Source organism: Lonchura striata, chromosome 9 (genome assembly GCF_050655825.1).
Source record: "Lonchura striata isolate lonStrDom1 chromosome 9, ASM5065582v1, whole genome shotgun sequence".
In the NCBI taxonomy this organism is placed as follows: domain Eukaryota; kingdom Metazoa; phylum Chordata; class Aves; order Passeriformes; family Estrildidae; genus Lonchura; species Lonchura striata.
The window spans coordinates 19,202,768-19,220,285 of record NC_140711.1 but is presented as its reverse complement, the minus strand read 5'-3'; the positions used below and the strand labels follow the sequence as shown (position 1 = coordinate 19,220,285).

The following is a 17,518-nucleotide window of genomic DNA, read 5'->3' as shown; positions in this document are numbered from 1 at the left end:
TAACTCTGTGGCATAAAACATGTACTCCTCTCGCCCCCAGACACCAAAGCTCCCCTCCCAAGCAGAAACCAGATCAGGCACTAACAGCCCTCCTAAGCACTTCTCAGGGGACAGAGGAAGGGACTGGGGCTCACATGCTGTGAAATTCTAACCCTGGCTCAACTATGAGGTCCTTGCATGGCCTGGGACACTTCTTGGTTTGCCAGTCTCTGTTCTGTCTGTGAGAGGAGCTAATCTTTATTAGCAGGCAGCTGGAGCCCTTGGATTAGTTACACGAAGAGTGCTGAGGCAATGAATAATGCACAGCACTGCTCTAAACTATCTCCTTCGGGGGAAACCACACAAAATACAAACAATGACGGTGCCTGTGTTTGCAGAGAGGCCTCTCTAACTGCCTTGTGCTGAGGAAATGGGCCATGCTGCCCATTCTGCTCCAGGCAGTTCTCACTGAGACTCCACAGTTCCACTATCTGCTGAAACATTGTTAATTGTTATTATTAAACCACCTCCGTAATTACTGAACCTAATTAAATCCCAACCTCAGATTCAAAAGAGGTGGGAAAACAAATGTAGAAATGAGCACTGGAGCCAGAGACATATGCTTTAAAAATCTTAGAGTTTATTTTTCTCTCTGTGCAAATCAGAGCTACTTAACATTAATCACATTTCACAGTGCAGAGAGTAGAAGTGATTACTGTTTAGGCTGCAGTTCAGTGGGATCCTTCCAGGTCCCAAATCCCAGGAAATCGCCATGTGCAGATGATCTGGAAAAGACACAAACTGCACAGCAGTATTCCTAGCAGTTGTTACTTGTAAGACAAGCTGCCTCGACAGCATCTCCAAGGGAAACCTGCTTTCCTCCTGAAGGCATCCCAGCATTCACGGCTGCATGCAGACTCCAAGAATTTGCAGACAGTGGCATACAAAAAGTTTAAGGCACAGTTTCCAAGTCAGAGTTAGAAGACACAGATGAAGACAGAGCAATCAATAAGCTCTTTTCACAGCCACTTAATCTCACATAAGGGAAAAGAGTGGAAGGAAAACTGGTCCCTAAGAGTAAGAGGCTCAGGTCCCAGCCTGGCCAGCAGCACCTGCAGCTTGCTGGCTACTCCACCAGTGGTCACCACTGGAATACAGGGAATGGGACACGGCAGGGACATGGCACTTGGAAAACATTATCAAAATCCTGCATACGGCCTACACAAGAGACCCTTCAGGACACTGGGCAAGATATATCATATCAGCTATCAAGAGGTAGATTGAGAAGATGATTGTGTGACATGGAGATTTCATTGTGCAATATTAAAAATAGGAAATGTGTCCCTTAAAGCATCCTTCCAGAGCTCATAGTCAGGCCACACTAGCTGCACAGTGCCCCATCACTGTCCAAATGCAGAGGATAAATGAAAAAAATGATTTATAAAAGCCAACAGCATCTCCCTCACCAGCCAGAGGAAAACAGGGGGATGGCTGGACAATGTCTGTATCACAGTTGAGTAGTTCAGGCACGTAAGGTAATAGTCTGAGAAGCCAAATTTGTTTGTTACATCAGCTTAAACCCTGTCCCACAAAACTCAGCAGCAGCAGGTGGAGAAGGGCTGCTGAGAGATGGCTCAGACCTCACTATTAGCAGAGCTTTTCACTGGCCATCATGTGCCCAGTCTGGCACCTCCTGGCCACAGTGCTGGGAGGGAAGAACCTTTCTTTGCAGCTAGGTAATGAGGCTGTTTAGAGGCAGTGTTGCTGTTTCTCTGGAAAGAGCAGACAGTCACAGCACAGCAGACCTTCTTGGCAGTACCAGGAAAATAATGGAAGGCTGTGACTGACCCATTTTCAACCAAATGGAAAACTCTGCTTTTGTTTCCCATTTTAGTTTCTCCCTTCAAGCCATCTCATAGCAACAGCTTTGCTCTGCTATTTGCTAATAGCAAATAGTTTGTCCTTGTAAGAAAAAGCAAGAGCCCATTAATAAGCCAAATTTATCTGCTGACCTAATTACACTAGCCACATATTTGACCTATTATATTTACCTTCCTCTGCTTCCTCCATAGTTAAAAGGAAAACACCTTTCAACTTCAATCAGCACAGCCAAGAAATACAAACAACAAAAACGAGGGGAAAAAAAAGAACCAAAAAACCATGCTGTTCTGGCATTCCACAACACACGACTTGAAGTCATAACTCAAAGTGGAAGCATATGAATCTCCAGGGGAGACAGCAGAAAGGAGTGCAGAGGTCAGCCCTAGCCTGTGTGTGAGTAGGAGCCCTGGAGAGGTGCCTGGAGGATGCTTGTTTACAGGGTGGCTCCGGGGATGTAAAGCCAGTCGGCAATGGCTGTGGGCAGGTGGGTCATCACCTGCAGCCTCACCCACCAGTAGGTCTCCATGGGGTTGTAGCAGTTCTTTGGGCACGCGGACATAAGTGCTTCGGTGATGTCATTCAAGACCAGAGACATGTCCTTCAGGCCACTGCTCACGAAGGACTTCATCGTGGCCACGTGCTGAGTGAAGTACTCGCTGCCGTAGTCCTCCCGCACCGTGTCGGTGGCGCCACTCCACAGAGCCTCGGCCTGCCTGTCGATGCCGGCGGCCGTCAGGATGCCGGTGGCTGCCACGAAGTTGCTGGGCTCGATGAGGATGACGCGGACGCCCCAGCGGTACATCTCCTGCCTCAGGCAGTCGGAGAACGCTGCCACCCCAAACTTGGACACGCAGTAGCAGGAGCGAGATGGACTCACCATGCGTCCCAACATGCTCGTGATATTCACCACACGGCCTAGAGAGAAAAGATCAGGGAGAGAGGATGAGCCGCAGAAGCAGCAGCCGGAACACCCCAGTACAAGGGGACTTATTTGGATGATGTTGATTTCTAAAATCCGAATCCTGAATACTCATCCCATCACAGAGCTTTTCTCTCCTGCCTCAAGCAAGGCAAACCCCTGTTCTCCAGGGGATGGTGCATATGCCTACCTCTGCATCAAAGAATTTACAAAGCACACAAGATATTTCCCTCCTAATTTCCAGGTAGGGAAAGTACCATGATCTTTGAGACTGCTAGCTGTGTGTCCTCAGGAGTGTGCCTCATCCATGTATCTTGCTAGAGAAGGGCTCAAGCTGCCAGCCTAGAGTGTCATGAGCTGAAATCTCACAATTCTGTGTGATACCATACAAGTGTTCTGGTTCTTTCTGCAAGCTTGACAGCTCATCTACCTAACACACATGTGTACTTTTAGACCTGAGGTGGATGGCAGAGGATGAGTAGAGATTTCTTTGCACCTGCAGCATGAGCAGCACAACTCCCTCACCCAGATGGTCAGCCACAAGTCTCTACAGTGGCCATTCCTGGGACAAACAAGAGGAGATTTGCTGTGCTGCTGTTCATGGAGCAGTGAAGAGCAATTGTCCTAATTCCTGCCAACAGCCTGTGACAGCCCTCGGGCCACTGCCTCAGGGCAGTGACAGCAGTGAGACATGCCCTCTGTGCATGTCTCAGCCTTCATCCAAGACAAGACATGTGCACTATGGTTTCAGATACACTTACAAACCAACCCTTGAAATTCCACCAGCTATTTTTGTAGAGAGGATTTTCACAGCCATGGAGCATAACATCCTTCTGCAGCTCAAAATTACAGCTGAGAAACAAGTGGGCAGCTCTGCTGTCTCATTCTAGACCTAAGTGTAAATTAGAGGGACTGTGAGATCCACCTGCTGACCTGATGGGTAAGATGCTTTTTGTAGTGAGATAGAGTTTGTTTGGTGGTTAATTGCTGTCTGGGAATGGCATCTGAGCAATCTTCTCAATATAGCCCCCTTTTGTCCTCACAGAACATACACCTGTACCATCATTCCCACACATGCTAATTAAAGAAGCTCTTAAGAGTTCTGCTCATACATATCTTTTTTCAATATAAAACAAAGAGTTTTATAATACCATTGTTTTGTAAGATATCTGAAATGGCTGTCATTGACTCCTATTTATTCTGTCACTACTTGAAGTCACCTGTGAATGGAATGACATGAAGGGAGAAGATTCAGTTATCCAAACATGACCACTCTGTGGGCTCTGGATTATCTTGTCCGTTGACATCTGCCAGCACTGCACAAAGATCTCTGATATCTTGGATGTTTAAGATAGCACCTGCTGTGTAGGTGCTTGGCCTGCACCAAGAATAGCCTGTACTACCAAATGCTTACATGGCATCCTCAGAAACCCTCCTTGGACTGCACAGGCATTCCCTCAAGTACAGCCTGGATTTCTAGCTACATCTCTTTGCTGTGCTACAAAAGCTCTGAGCCTTACCACACTGCCCAGCATGTACCTTTAGCTCTGTGAATGAGGGGCAGGAAAGCTTTTGTCACCCTCACAGTGCCCCATAGGTTGACCTCTGCCACCTTCTTGTAGTTGTCTAAACTTGCAAATTCCACCTCGCCGAAGGTTGAGATGCCAGCGTTGTTCACTAGGCCCCACAGACCTGCCAACAAACACATGAGTAAGAGTGGGACAAAGAAGACTGTCACAGAGAAAACACTTTCATTGTTCACAGTAACTTAAAATCTTAACAAAAAACTGGGGACTTTCATCTAAATAAGCTGTAGAGAAAAATCCAGCAAGGAGATGAAATACGGTCTTCCTACACCAGGGGCTTGTTTGGATCATCAAGGAAAGTCATGGGGCCACACAAGTATTGCCTGTAGACCATCTCCTGTACAGTCAAATGCTCTTCCAGGCCTTTATAAAGCTGCATCTGGCTGACTCTCTTTTAAGCCTCCTCTTGATCACAGATTTGTCTCCACTCACTGACTTTATATTGAATCTTGCAATTTGGAAGGGGCTAGACTTTCTCCCGCAATTAGGAGGGAAAAAAAAAGGAAAGAAAACAGGTATTTTTTATTTCTCAATCCCCTTCACAACTCTGGCTCACTGTTTTGGAGTGTGCACGGTATTGATCTGTACATTCATGGCCTGGTTAACAGTTGCTGTGTTTTAGTCCAAGTATTTGGTTTCCCTCAACCCTAACTTTAGCAGGAGTTAGCAAACTTACAACCAACCCTAACAACTACTAGAATTTAAAAATTAATGTCTTTTGAACATGCAGTCCAGTCAAAATTAAGTTGACTGCACTTCCCAAGAGCTTCTGTAATGAGCCCTTTACATGTCAGGAATTAGTAGGTCAGCAAGGACTTGATCCTTCAAAGCGATTACTGCAGGACTCCCAGTGGCAAACGTTAGTAGGGCTGAATCCATCCTTCATGGGTTTATTGAAGCATGGGACTATGCAGCTGTAAAGTGCACAAGGAACAAACAGAGGAGCTAGAACAAGACAATAGAGTTGCTCCTCATTAGATGTCCTGCCATACACCATGGTTATCTTTCACTGTGTTGGAGTCAAGGCTGGACTCCTGCGGCTGCATTAGACTCAGTTGAGTTGGGGCTCCTTTCCACTCCAGGACCTTCATTTTACCAAGAACTAACACAGGGCTAAGAAGAAGTCTTCATGTCCAGGGAGCTCCAATATTGCTATCAAAAGCACCAATGTCATGCCACCCTGTTGATAAAAGTTATCAAGCTCTCTCTCAGAAATTTTTGGGCTATTTGCCCTGCCTCTGCTCCATAGCCTCCCTACTCTGATGCATGAAAGTCTTTTAACTTCTACCCTGTATTGATTCAGTCAGATAGTAACCATGTATTTTACCAAACATAGTCCTATAAGCAAATTGCAATATTCTGCCAATGTGCAATGGATTTTATCCTCCTGCTGTATTTAAAGACATCAACATGCCCTTGGCAGACTGACTCTGGGCTCTCACATGGGCTCTGGTAACCCTGCCCCATTCCCAGCTAAGGTTGTTCTCCCTGAAGGCTGTTGAACAGCTGTGTACAGCAGCCTATTCCTGCCTCACCTACTGAAGCTCCAGTTTTAGTGAGTCAAGATGACTGAAATTCACACTGATCTGCATTCAGCAGAGCATCTCAGCCTGAATGGGATCCCTTTGTAATTTCAGAGTAATTTCACCACTAACAAACAACATGCTGAGAAAATTTGGCAGGGATTTATCAATCACAAACTGACCTCTGCATAGTATTACTTACAAATTCCTGTAAATTTCTGTACAACAATTTCCCATTTCCTGGGTTGTGATGTTAGTTCTCATGAACGTCCCTGAATCATTTGCCATAGTTTGTTGTTGGAATTCCATTGCTCACAGATCAGGGCACGTTACAAACAGAATGAAGTGCTAAGGGGAGCCCAGTCACTGGGATGTTTTCTGGACAGCAGTGTGTTTATTGAGCACAGCTGTATCACTATTATGTCTCCAGGATCAACAATACAGTGGGAACTGCATGAGACCAAAAGCAAATGGGCACTCCTATGAAAAGAGTTCAGCCTTATGTACACAGCATAGGGAGAAGAGGTATAAAGAACTGTACAGCCCAAAACCTGTTCTGCACTAGCTCCTCTGGGGCCACATTCAGTGTGCAACCACACCTCTGTGCAAGACACCTCAGTCTCAATAGTCTCTATGTTCCAGTGCCAACTTATTGAGCACTTTTTATTGGAAAGTCTCAAACCTCAGTCACACCAACGGGCCTAAAAAGAAGTCTTTGTTGCTTTGCACACGGTGCTGAGGCAAACAGCTACAGGAGGAACCAGTCCAACTTGCTGATCAGGGATGCAAGACTTCTCTGTCCCTGAACACACACGGTTTCGCAAACACTGCTGCATTTATAGAAGCAACAGAGCTGCTCCCTTCCAAGCTTTCACTCAGTGGGAAAAGGCTTTCTGCTACCGCTGCTGTTGCTGGGCTCTTCAGGAAAAGCTTAAGAAGCTGTGAAAAGCATGATGAGGGCTGGGTGATTGTGTAGGAAGAAAAATCATGCAGAGAGAACATGTGTGGGATCAGAGCTTGTACATTACTCAGTTACATTTCATATGCTTGTTTTAGAAGGAAAGGTGTGCTCACATAATTTGTGTGAAGATTAGAGCTGTTGTTATTTACTAGCTTCATACTTGCTGTGAACAAAACCGGTGCCATGGCAGATTCATCCAAGCCTCAAGATGACCAACCACCCACAAGTCACAACCCTGAAGTCCTGAAGCCACAGATGTCAAACTTCAGTTCACCTTCCACCTGTGTCTACAGCTGCTGGCCAGCTTGCCACTGGCACAGAGGCTGCAGAAAAGCCTATGCAGGGCAAGAAGTCTTGCCTCATCACATTAAAGAAGTCAGGTGGTGTCACATCAGGCTCTGACCATAAACTCACATTCCACAGCCAAAGCACTTCTAAGAAGGAAAGATGGGACTCTTATTTCCCTTGACTTGCTTTGGGATCCATGAGTTGGACTAATTCTTAAGGTGACATGTGGATTAAGGTCATCTATGCCAAGCCTACTCTGGATTCCACTTCACATCACCTCTGGGATGTTGCATGGCAAACTGAAAACATGGATTGATCTGACTGAAGACTAATCCAAGTTTGGAGGCAGTTCAAATCTGTGCTCCAGCTCAGCACTCAGTTGTACATATACAGTAGAGGGGACAGCAGCAGTAAGCAGCCAGGGCCCATCACCTCTTCATTAATAGGGTCACTTGCAAGGTCTGCATGAGCTAGGATCACATGCAGCAGGAGTGCAAGGAAGGGATCAAGCTCTGGCTCTTCTATGCCCTCCGCAGACATTCAAGGACAAAGACACAGACACTTGTGGGCTCGCTGCCACTCATGGCTTTTTATGGGATGTAGCATTAAAGCCCAATCCTCCAGCCAGTCTTGGTCTCTTTCCATGTGGCTGCCACATCAATAGCAAGACAATTGTCCTCACTGACCTGGGTACAGCATGGCCTGACTGCCAGCCACACACTGTCACACACCTTCAGGCTTGTTAAACTTCTTTTGATGGTGCACAGAGCAAAAGACCTGGTCAATGCATGGCCTGCTCTGTGAGCAAAAGATCTCTACATACCTTCTTCTGGCTCCTTCAGGGTACTCTTCACAAAATCCACGGCCTGAGCCACCTCCTGGTCACTGCACACGTCCATCTGCAGCACTTTCATCCGGTCAGACTTCATGTTCCTCAGCTCCCTGGCTCCATCTCCATTTTCATCCTGTTCAGCAGAACAGAAGGGTGTCCCACTAAGATGGACCAAGAACAGCAATGCAGCTTGGGGCCAGGCATATTCACAAGGACAGGAAACAGAAGCTACTGACACTGCACACACAGGTGTAAACTTGGTGCACAGACATGCACCTTTCCCTCCAGCACCACTTCCAGAACTGCATCAGTGACCCAGTGCCCTGAAGCACCACAAAGCCCACTTTGCTCTTGGCTCCTCATGATGGGTTTCACATCCCTAACATGCTGAAATACTGTGCCAGCCAGGGAGAACCATGGATGACTCTCCACTCCTCCGTCTCTGTGCTCTACAGGTAATATAACTTGTACAGAAATTGGAATCAGATGTACAGGAATACCTGCTCAGTGAAGATCTGCTACACAGTAGCACAATTACAGACATGAGGCATGAAAGCAGATTCTGGCAAAGAAGAAATCTTTTTGTTTTTTTGTTTTTGCACTCTATAGGCAATAAGAACTTCATGGCTCTGCTTTCTTTTCCACCCTTTTCCTTTCTTTCTCCCCATCCCACTGCTATCAATAGAGATTCTGTTACTACTGTGGTGGTTTGTTTTTGTTTTTGTTTTTGTTTTTGTTTTTGTTTTTTAGTCAAATGTAAACAAGATTGCTGTCTAAGCCTTAGAGCCTTGCTCAGGTAGCAAATAACAAATAAAAGTGAAAAAAGCACAGATTAGCTACACAGTTCTACAGTAGGCTTGAGATTTAATTCACAAAACTATTCCCTGAATCACAAGCTCTGCCTCATTAGGGAGGAAGAAGTTATGAATTGGTGAGTCACCATGCCTGGCTGCCATTCTTCCTTTATCACTTGATACCAACTCCCACAGCACAAGGGCAAACAAGGCGAACAACCCACCCACAGTCACCTGCTCAGCAGCCTCTGCAGCCAGGCAGATATAAAAAAACACATAACTGCTTAGTTTTTTATAAATATTTCAGACTATTTAATTCATATAGCATACAACATCTCATCTCCACCTTCACTCCACTGAACAATGACACATAATGAAGGAAAAGAGCTGAAGTCCATCACAAACATGAGCAAAACAGGGCAGCTCTCTTAAAAATCAATATATAGTTACACTGGCATTATGACAATAGTAGGAATGAGTTCTTGGCCCCATGGCTGCATGTCATTTCACAATTGACTTCCTTCCCAGTACAACAGGAACAGCAAACAAAGTCTGACGCTTTTCTAATGCACATCAAATGTGGTGACGGGCAGTGTTGGCCCTCTTATCTAGCCATGAAAACAATCTCAAAGTGGTGTTACAAGTAGTCAACAACACGGCCACCAAAATATTATACTCTCTTTGAAACAGATGAGGGTTGTATGATGCCTCACTGTATTTCTGGAAGATGCTCCTGCATTTCACCAAGTTTTATAAAGCAAATTTCCACTACTTAACAGTGAATAAAGTGGAGCTAATTCAGGTTGTAAAGAGGGAGATTTATTGTATCTATATAAAACAAAGCCATAACTATATCTGCATGCAAGTGCCAATTGACATTTGAGCACGGAAAAGACCTTTCCCTGCATTTTTTCTCTATTCTTGCATAATACTTATAAAATAAACAATATTTGCTTTTTGAGAAACAAAGTCATAGACTGGCAACTTAAAAATCCAGTAAAAATTGTTTGTATTATTCATATGGAAATTAATTTTCCCCTATCACCAATACAACTCTATCTGCAAAGTTATCTTCCCAGCTACAAATTTACTCATGATTGACAAAACATATTGATTTCGGAAGACTGACTTCAACATGCAATATCAATTGAGACCACTTTTCATAGCTGCAGACACCACCTTAGCTACTATTTAACTGTAAAACAAAGTGCTTAATTATTTTGTCCAGAACACCTCTTCACAAATGAAGCAGCTACAGATTTTTATGGAAGCAAGTGAACATAGGCTTATGGTCTGTGGTCTTCAGGGGCTTTATGTCATTCCTTGTTAGGTACCACACGGTGCTTCCTCCTTGTTTTTTACATGGTAGATTTATTGGCTGGCATAACATCTGGAGCAGTTCCCATGGGAGCAGCTGGACTGTCCTTGCAGGGATGATTTTCACGATCTTCACCAGCCGGAGCCACACAGCAGCACAAAGCAAATGAGGTACTGGCAGCAATGGCCCAACTGCTTCTGCAAAGCCTCTCTCCGCTTCCTTTTGCTGTCTGATTTTTGTTCTCTCTGAGAATCTTCCCCTTCCACAGCTTCCCTTTCCCAGTTCCATAAGAGTTGAAAGCCATCATGCTCCAGCCCAGCCTGCTGCCCAAGTTCTCTCCACAGGCCTTCAACAGGACTGTGTGGCTTCCTCCCAGCTATCTCCTATCCCCTGGTTATCCTGCCTTCGCAGCCCTGCAGGCTCTGCCTGCCCACCCCACCCTGTGCCTAGCAGGGGCTGCTCCTGGCTGAGAGGCCCAGCAGCTCCACAAACCCTCTCTACCCAGCTGAGGAAACTTGCTCCAGCTTTTGGCTGCCTCCCCTTCCCTTCTTTACTCCTCTCCCCTGCTCTGGTTTGGAGGATCCCAGTGCAGTGGTGCTGAGGAGAGGCAGATCACACAGATGCTCATTAGTGGAGAGCCAGACACAGACACAGCCATGGCTTTTTTTCCCTGCAGTGAGATGTCAGGGGGAAGCAGGAAGCCATGAACAATGCTGAACTCCCATGGATGCAGCTGCCTTGCTCCATATGCGCCAGTTCCTTCCCATCCTGCTGCCAATCCCCGCTGCCTTCCTGCGCTTCCTGAGCGGAACACCTCCTGCTTGTCATTGCTGGATTCCACGTAATTGATTTAAGGCTCCATCTGACCTGTCAGGATCATGTGCAACCCTGTTCCCCAAAAGGCCTATAATGTTCTCTACATAGTTCTGCACATATTTTTTTTTTGAGCGCAAACTCTCTCCCGGGCGGTACTGCCAAGGATATCGTCCTGGGACTAAACAGCAGTCACTTAGAGGATGAGTTTGCTCATGAGGGACTGTAACAAACTGTGATAAAACACTCAGGATACATTTATTCCCTCTCCTTTAGCCACTCTGCTGCTTAGCCAAAATGAGATTAGATTGACACAGCACAGTTTGTTCCCAGTAAATTTATACAGGCAGGGTACATCACACTATGATGCAGTCATCTGTAAAACTGACAGGGCAGTGTGTGGCAATTGCATCGAGTGCACTGAAGGTGAGCTGCCTGGCTGGCAATTCCAGAGGTCTATCTCCCTTGGGAAGTACAATATCTGTCCTCTTCCAGGGTTCTGGGAATCCCCTGGCCTCCAGTGCTCTTGAAAATATCACCCATGGGGCAGAAATCACAATGGCTCATCCTCTAAATGCCCTTAAGTATAGTTCATCAGGCCTGATGAACTTGAGCACATTAATTTATATAAACATCCCTTGTTCTTTACCTTTTCTTGCCTACAGTCCTCATGATAACTGCTGGCAGTAGGCACACACAATTTCTTTTTTTTCAGTAAGATCAAAGAAAATAAAACAATTATTATTTAATCTTTTCCTGTAGTTTCTACTTGTAAGGTTATTTCATAATCTATTTCTGTGTGATTTTTTCATCTTAATCCTAATATATTAACAGAAACATTCTCAGTGGACTTACTTGCCCTTGCTTATTGTAATCCCTTTTCCATTTGATCCTTTCCAGTTCTATCCCAGCCTGCGTGCAATATTCTTTTTATTTCTGTAACTTTATATTTGACTATCTGATCATGAAGAAACTCCTGATGCACCTCACAGTCTATTATGCTGTATTTAATACAAGAGCTGTCTGTGGTGGTGTAGTACATCAGGGATCCTTTAATTCTCTGTATAAAAGCATATAAGTGGTGATGGACCGACTAGGTGTGAACTAAGAGCCTGGCATCTGCTTCATGACAACTGCCCCCATACCTGCTCTGACCCTGCTGGAACCTACAGCAGCTCACAAGCAATGAAGCAAACAAGCAAATAGGCCTCATTTCAGGAGCATTTTGTTTCCTTATGGGGTTTCAACAGAGCTTGTTCCTCTCTGCTCCACACTAACATGAGCCTTCCAAACAGCCCCCTCAGCCACCCTATTTTCCCTTTCCTTTCCATTCCCTACATCTGCTGCTCTGCAAAATGCCTGACTTGCCATCAGCACTGAGACAGGCATCCCAAAGCAGCAAATGACATGATTACTGAAGGAATTACAGAGGCTCCTTATGGAAATTTCCAAACAGTGGCAATAATCCAACAGGACTCTCTTGCTCTCAAGTTACACAATATGTCAGCTGACAATAGCTTTCCCTTCTGGTGTTGTGGAAGAACATAATGTCTGCCACGATCACAAAGGCAGAGAAGGGCCACCCTTGTTTGTTCTCACCTTCCACAGTACTCAAAAATCTGTAGTCATCATGCCCTTGAGCACCTGTGCTGATGTGGTCATCTTCAAATGAAGAAATAAGTGACCATTAACTGATTTTGAACAGTTCAGGTCAGAAATCACCTGACATTGCTAGTCAGAGTTTTGACTAGCAATACAGCAAAAATGCATAGGAAAGGTAAAATCCCAGCTGAGACAGAAGTGGAGCCAGCCCAGTTTATAAAAAGAGCTTCACAACACTAAGTTGTAAGTCCTTTGCATGAGCAGGGACTGGAATGAGGAGTCTACAACCACTTCAGATTGAGTGTGTCTAAACTTATCTCTTACAAGTGATGCCACCTGCTAAACACACATGACAGGAAGTGAGACCTAAAGATGTCAGAAATGTATGACAAATTTGTTTATTCAGCCATCCATAAACTGAACAGCTTGTACAGAAGCTGCAGAAGCACATTTGCAAGACATTTAGGTAACAGAACCTTAATAATGCAGAAGAGGCATCTTGGAGATGAGTTTGGGGATGGTGTCCACAAAAACTGACATTGTGAAAGACAGCAACAGGGATGCTATGGAAGACAGAAAGCCACAGTGCCACAACAATCTTGGTCTATCAGATTTATGGTGTTGTGATATTTCTGAGAGGCTTCCAGCAGTGAACAGTGCCACACTGTACAAGCTACTATACAGATGTGCAGACGAGCCCTGCCCTAAAGAGCTCATAATTAAAGGAATGAGGTACAAGATATAACAGGGAGATGAAGATATGGAAGATATAACAATCCCTGCCCACTGCACCTCTCTCAGTTCTTGAACCACGGAAAAGGGAGGCTGCAAATGAAGATGCTTTGATTGGAGAAGCATTTTCTCTAATCAGAAAAATTTTGATCAATTTCACCACTCACCATGAGCAAGCATCCAGCAAAAACAGTAAATCCCTTTGCATGAAGGCATTTTGCCAACGCGTGTCCAAAACCTTTGTCACAGCCTGTTATTAGCACCGCCTTCCCTTCAGCCTGTGTGAGGAAAGACAGTCATAGGACACCATCAGATATTGCAATGCAGGCACCACCACCCCCCTGCCCCACAGCACAGGAGCCACTTGCAGTCCTGCAGCCAGGGCAGGTACAATTCCACTTGCGTGCACAAACACAACCACCTCCCAACTACTTCGAAATCATAAATTTATTCAGTCGCTGGTTTGTAACAATTTGTGTTGCCTTGATACCTGAGCTGGAACAGTAACTATTTCAAGTATCAGTGGCCAAAGCAAAACAGAAACATTTCAAAAGATGTTAATGATTACCAGTTCATAGTAAGAAAAAGCAGCATAGAGAACATCCAAATGGCAGGATGTCACTGGCTTGAACTGTACAGCAGCTCTTTTAGCTGCTGTCTGTTCCCCACCTACTCCCACTCGCTATGCAGCACTTTGCAGGCTGTATTTTAGCACACAGGAATGTGACTACAGGTTAGAGCTTCCTTCTGAAACTCTGCAGTCTTAAGAACAACTTATCAAATCCTACAGTTCTCTCCTACATAATTATTATCATTTGACTGACAGGTAAATTGGGAAAGAAGATTAGATATTCCATCTGGTATGACACAACAGGCTTGAGATAGATATTAAAGCAGAATCCCAAATCCTGAAGAGAAGCTATAGCAAAACACTGCCCATTCACCCTCTGTCTTTGCTTGAAAGTCATTTCCTCACCACAGGTGTGAAGCAATGAACTAACAACTCAGCTAGAAGGCTGCCAGCTGCTGTGCTGCACAGCGCTCCAAACTGAAACTATATCTATGAGGCAATAACGTGATACAGCAATAAAAATCCAGAGGATGCAATAAGGAAGTGAGGTCAGTTAGATCTCTCTGGAGATACCAGCGGCTAACATTGCCTGTTACTGTATGCACAATGGCTGGAATATGAACATATTTATGTATGAATTGCACTGGCGGTCCAGCCACGTTTTCAGAGAGAAACGGGTCAATCACCAGTGCTCCCTCATCTCTTGCTTTGCTGACATGTAGTGTAGTGAAGCAGCAATAAAGAATGATAGCAGAGTGATAGTGATCAGACCATTACTGGACAAACTCAGGTGAGCCTCAGCAGAAAACAATATGCAAATAAAGCTACAGCCTGTCCTATAACTCATGTTGAAGTAACTGCTCTCAAAGGAGAGTTAAGATCTGAAGCTGAAACAAAAACTGATCAAAAGACTATCCTGCATTTGTAATACAAACACCCACATTAACATTATGCTATAACCTATACTCAGACAAAGAGCACCCAGGTACAGACTAGCTCTATTAAAGGTCTAAAGATAGCTACAACTAAAGGACAAAAGATGACTGAGAATTAAATATACAGTGCTCAGTCTGAATTTAATTTGGAGTGACACAACTCCAAGAGAGATGAAAATCAAACATTAACCAGATCACAGAAGTTGTCAAGGTCACCTCCTGCAATAACTCAGCAATCTGGCCTGTGGAAAAAGAAAGGATTTGACTTTTTTTTTCTCTTTCTCCCACCTCCCTAGAGGCTTTGCCTCTGAATCTTGAAGGCAAAGGACTTCCCAAAAGAGCAGGAAGTGTGCAGGAAATAGGCAACTGTAATCACTTCCAGAACACAGATCAGGCAAACAAAGAAGATACTCAATCCTCAACCAGCATTAGCTCCTTAAAAATAAATGCCCAAAAACACAACCAAAATGTAGACAGAAATTAGGTTTAAAAATCCTCTATTCTGCCTCTAATAGTGAGGAAAGTGAGGGACAACTTACAGTCTGAAAGGATCTTGTGATTGTTATTTGCTATAACCCTAATTGCTGGTAATAAAACACATATAAAACTGTTATATACATGGTACATAACAGAGGCCCCAGCAGCACCAAGGAGCATACAAAACCCCAGGGGATGTACTGGATCTCACACCTGTACCTGTGCCTGCTTGTGCCATGCCTGATGGACAGAGCTCCCAGGGATGACAGCAGGGATCAACCCCCAGCCATAGGGATCCTATGCTAGAAAAACTTCTGAACACAGAAAAGCCCAATCACCCCTATCTTTTGAAAGTCCTAAGATAAGGCTTAATGGGCCTGTTCCTGAAGTTTGATAAGGCCAATCTGCTGCTTAATTTGACAGGATGCTGGGACAGGCAGAGAGGACCAGTTATCAGCACAGTGACTTTAATGAGCATTCTGAGGAACTTCAGTTGCCTCCTTCACTCGGGGTCATACAGTGCTCCCTGCAAACACTGCATGGGAGACAGCACTCCAGTGCTGACAGGGTGCCTGGGACAGCGTGCCTGGGATCTGCCAAGAGCACAGAGTAACTCCTTGTACCAGAAGTGCTGCTGTGGCATGTGAACACAGTAACACTCTCTGTGCTTGCTGTGTGATCCACAACACTATTCCCCACAGCTCAGGCAGCCCTAGCACAGCAGCTTCATTTTAACCTGCAGTCAGCTCAAATGTACACCGCATTTCCTACTGGGACACGGCCAGTTTATTAAATAGTATAATTTATTTTACTAATGCAGGTGATTTATCAGAATTATATATTTACTGCAGAAGAGACTGAAGAAATTGAAGCTACTTTTATAGCCTGCCTCTCTAGACAATGTGGGAATATGCGATGCTTACCTAGAATTTATTTTTTTCTTATATGCCACTTGTTTGGGATTTTTTATTTTTTTAATCTCATTCCCATTTGTGGCTCTCCTGACCATTCCCTAATGTTATCAAACAGATTGATTTTAAGCTACAAAGTAAACTTGGCTTGTTCCTTTTTCCAGGGTTGGGAAAGTTGAGGTTTTCAATCCCAGGAAAAAGAACTGAAAATATTCACTAAAGGGAAGAAATTTTCTCAAATGGAACACAGATAGGGAAAGTAAGAGAAGCAGAGTGGATGGAGGAGTGAAGTGGGAGGCTGCAATGAGACTACAGCTGTTATCTGGCCATTCTGGGGGGAAGGACTGAGCTGGAGGTCCTGAAGCAAAAACATTGGCTCAGAGAGCAAGTCATATCCTGGGCATCCAAAGCATCACAGACAGCAGGTCAAAGGAGGTGATTCTCTCCACTCTGGTGAGACCCCACCTGCAGTGCTGCATTCAGCTTCAGTCTCCCAGCACAGGAAGAACATGAACCTGTTGGAGGGCGTCCAGAGGAGGCCACCAAGATGGTCAAAGGGATGGAACATCTCTCCTGTAAGACAAGGCTGAGAGAATTTAGATTGTTCAGCCTGGAAAAGGCTTTGGGTGACCTAATTGTGGCCTTCTACTATCTGCGGAGAAACCATTTACAGGAGCATGTAGTGACAGGACAAGGGATTGAGAGTAAATTGAGAGTAGGTTTAGATAAGATGTTAGGAAAAAAATCTTCACCGTGAGGGTGCTGAGGCCCTGGCACAGGTTGCCCAGATAAGCTGGGATGGATGCTCCATCCCTGGAGGTATTCAAGGGCCAAGGTGGAGAGGGCTCTGAGCAACCTGGTCTAATGGAAAGTGTCCCTGTACATGGGAAGGGGTTGGAACTGGATGATCTTTAAGGTCCCTCCCAACAGAAGCCATTCTATGATTACATGAACATGTTCCCCCTCCGAGGGAAGCACTGCTGGGGGGGAGCAGCCGCCACACCGCGGGGCCCGAGGGCAGCGGCCCGGCCGCGCCTCGCAGGGGCCTCATCGCCCTAGGCCGTGCCCAGCTCGGCGCTTCGCCCCCTCACAGCGCCTGTCCGGCCCCTCCAGCCCGGCCCAGGCAGCGCCGCTCCGGCCTCGACACCTGCGGCGCCCCTGCCCGGCCGGCCACACGGCCCGGCGCCATTTTAGGCGTCAGGGAGCGTCCGGCGGGCTCTGCCGCGGGGCGAGCCCGGCCCCTCACCGCGGTACTCACGGGCAGGGCGCGGCGGGCGCGCCGAGGCAGCAGGAGGAGGAGGCGGAGGAGCAGCACCCCCGCGGCGCCCAGCGCCAGCAGCAGCCCCGCGGCGCTCCGCATGGCCGCAGCCTATCGCCGCCGCCGCTCCGGCCCTGC

General features: G+C 45.8%; 1 protein-coding gene across 2 annotated transcripts; it reads right to left on the bottom strand.

Moving 5' to 3' along the window:
- Positions 1-597: 597 nt before the first annotated feature.
- LOC110473915 (D-beta-hydroxybutyrate dehydrogenase, mitochondrial) lies at positions 598-17,516 on the bottom strand. Of its 2 annotated transcripts, XM_021536884.3 has the most exons (5): positions 17,381-17,516; positions 13,396-13,506; positions 7,961-8,102; positions 4,319-4,471; positions 598-2,775 (listed from the first exon to the last, which is right to left on the bottom strand). In XM_021536884.3, the coding sequence occupies exons 1-5, from the start codon at positions 17,480-17,482 to the stop codon at positions 2,294-2,296; spliced, it is 990 nt and encodes a 329-aa protein (XP_021392559.3). In that variant the 5' UTR covers positions 17,483-17,516; the 3' UTR covers positions 598-2,293. The 2 variants fall into 2 exon arrangements, with proteins under 2 accessions (XP_021392559.3, XP_085443868.1); XM_085587742.1 differs by lacking the exon at positions 13,396-13,506 and having other exon boundaries at positions 17,381-17,510.
- Positions 17,517-17,518: the final 2 nt, after the last annotated feature.

Coding starts and splice junctions, on each gene's coding strand:
- LOC110473915 (XM_021536884.3), bottom strand. CDS start 17,482: ATGCGGAGCGCCGCGGGGCTGCTGCTGGCGCTGGGCGCCGCGGGGGTG. Junction 8,103..13,395: donor TTGCTGGATGCTTGCTCATG/GTGAGTGGTGAA, acceptor TCTGCTGAACAG/GATGAAAATGGAGATGGAGC. Junction 2,776..4,318: donor CCTCATTCACAGAGCTAAAG/GTACATGCTGGG, acceptor TTTTCTCTCTAG/GCCGTGTGGTGAATATCACG.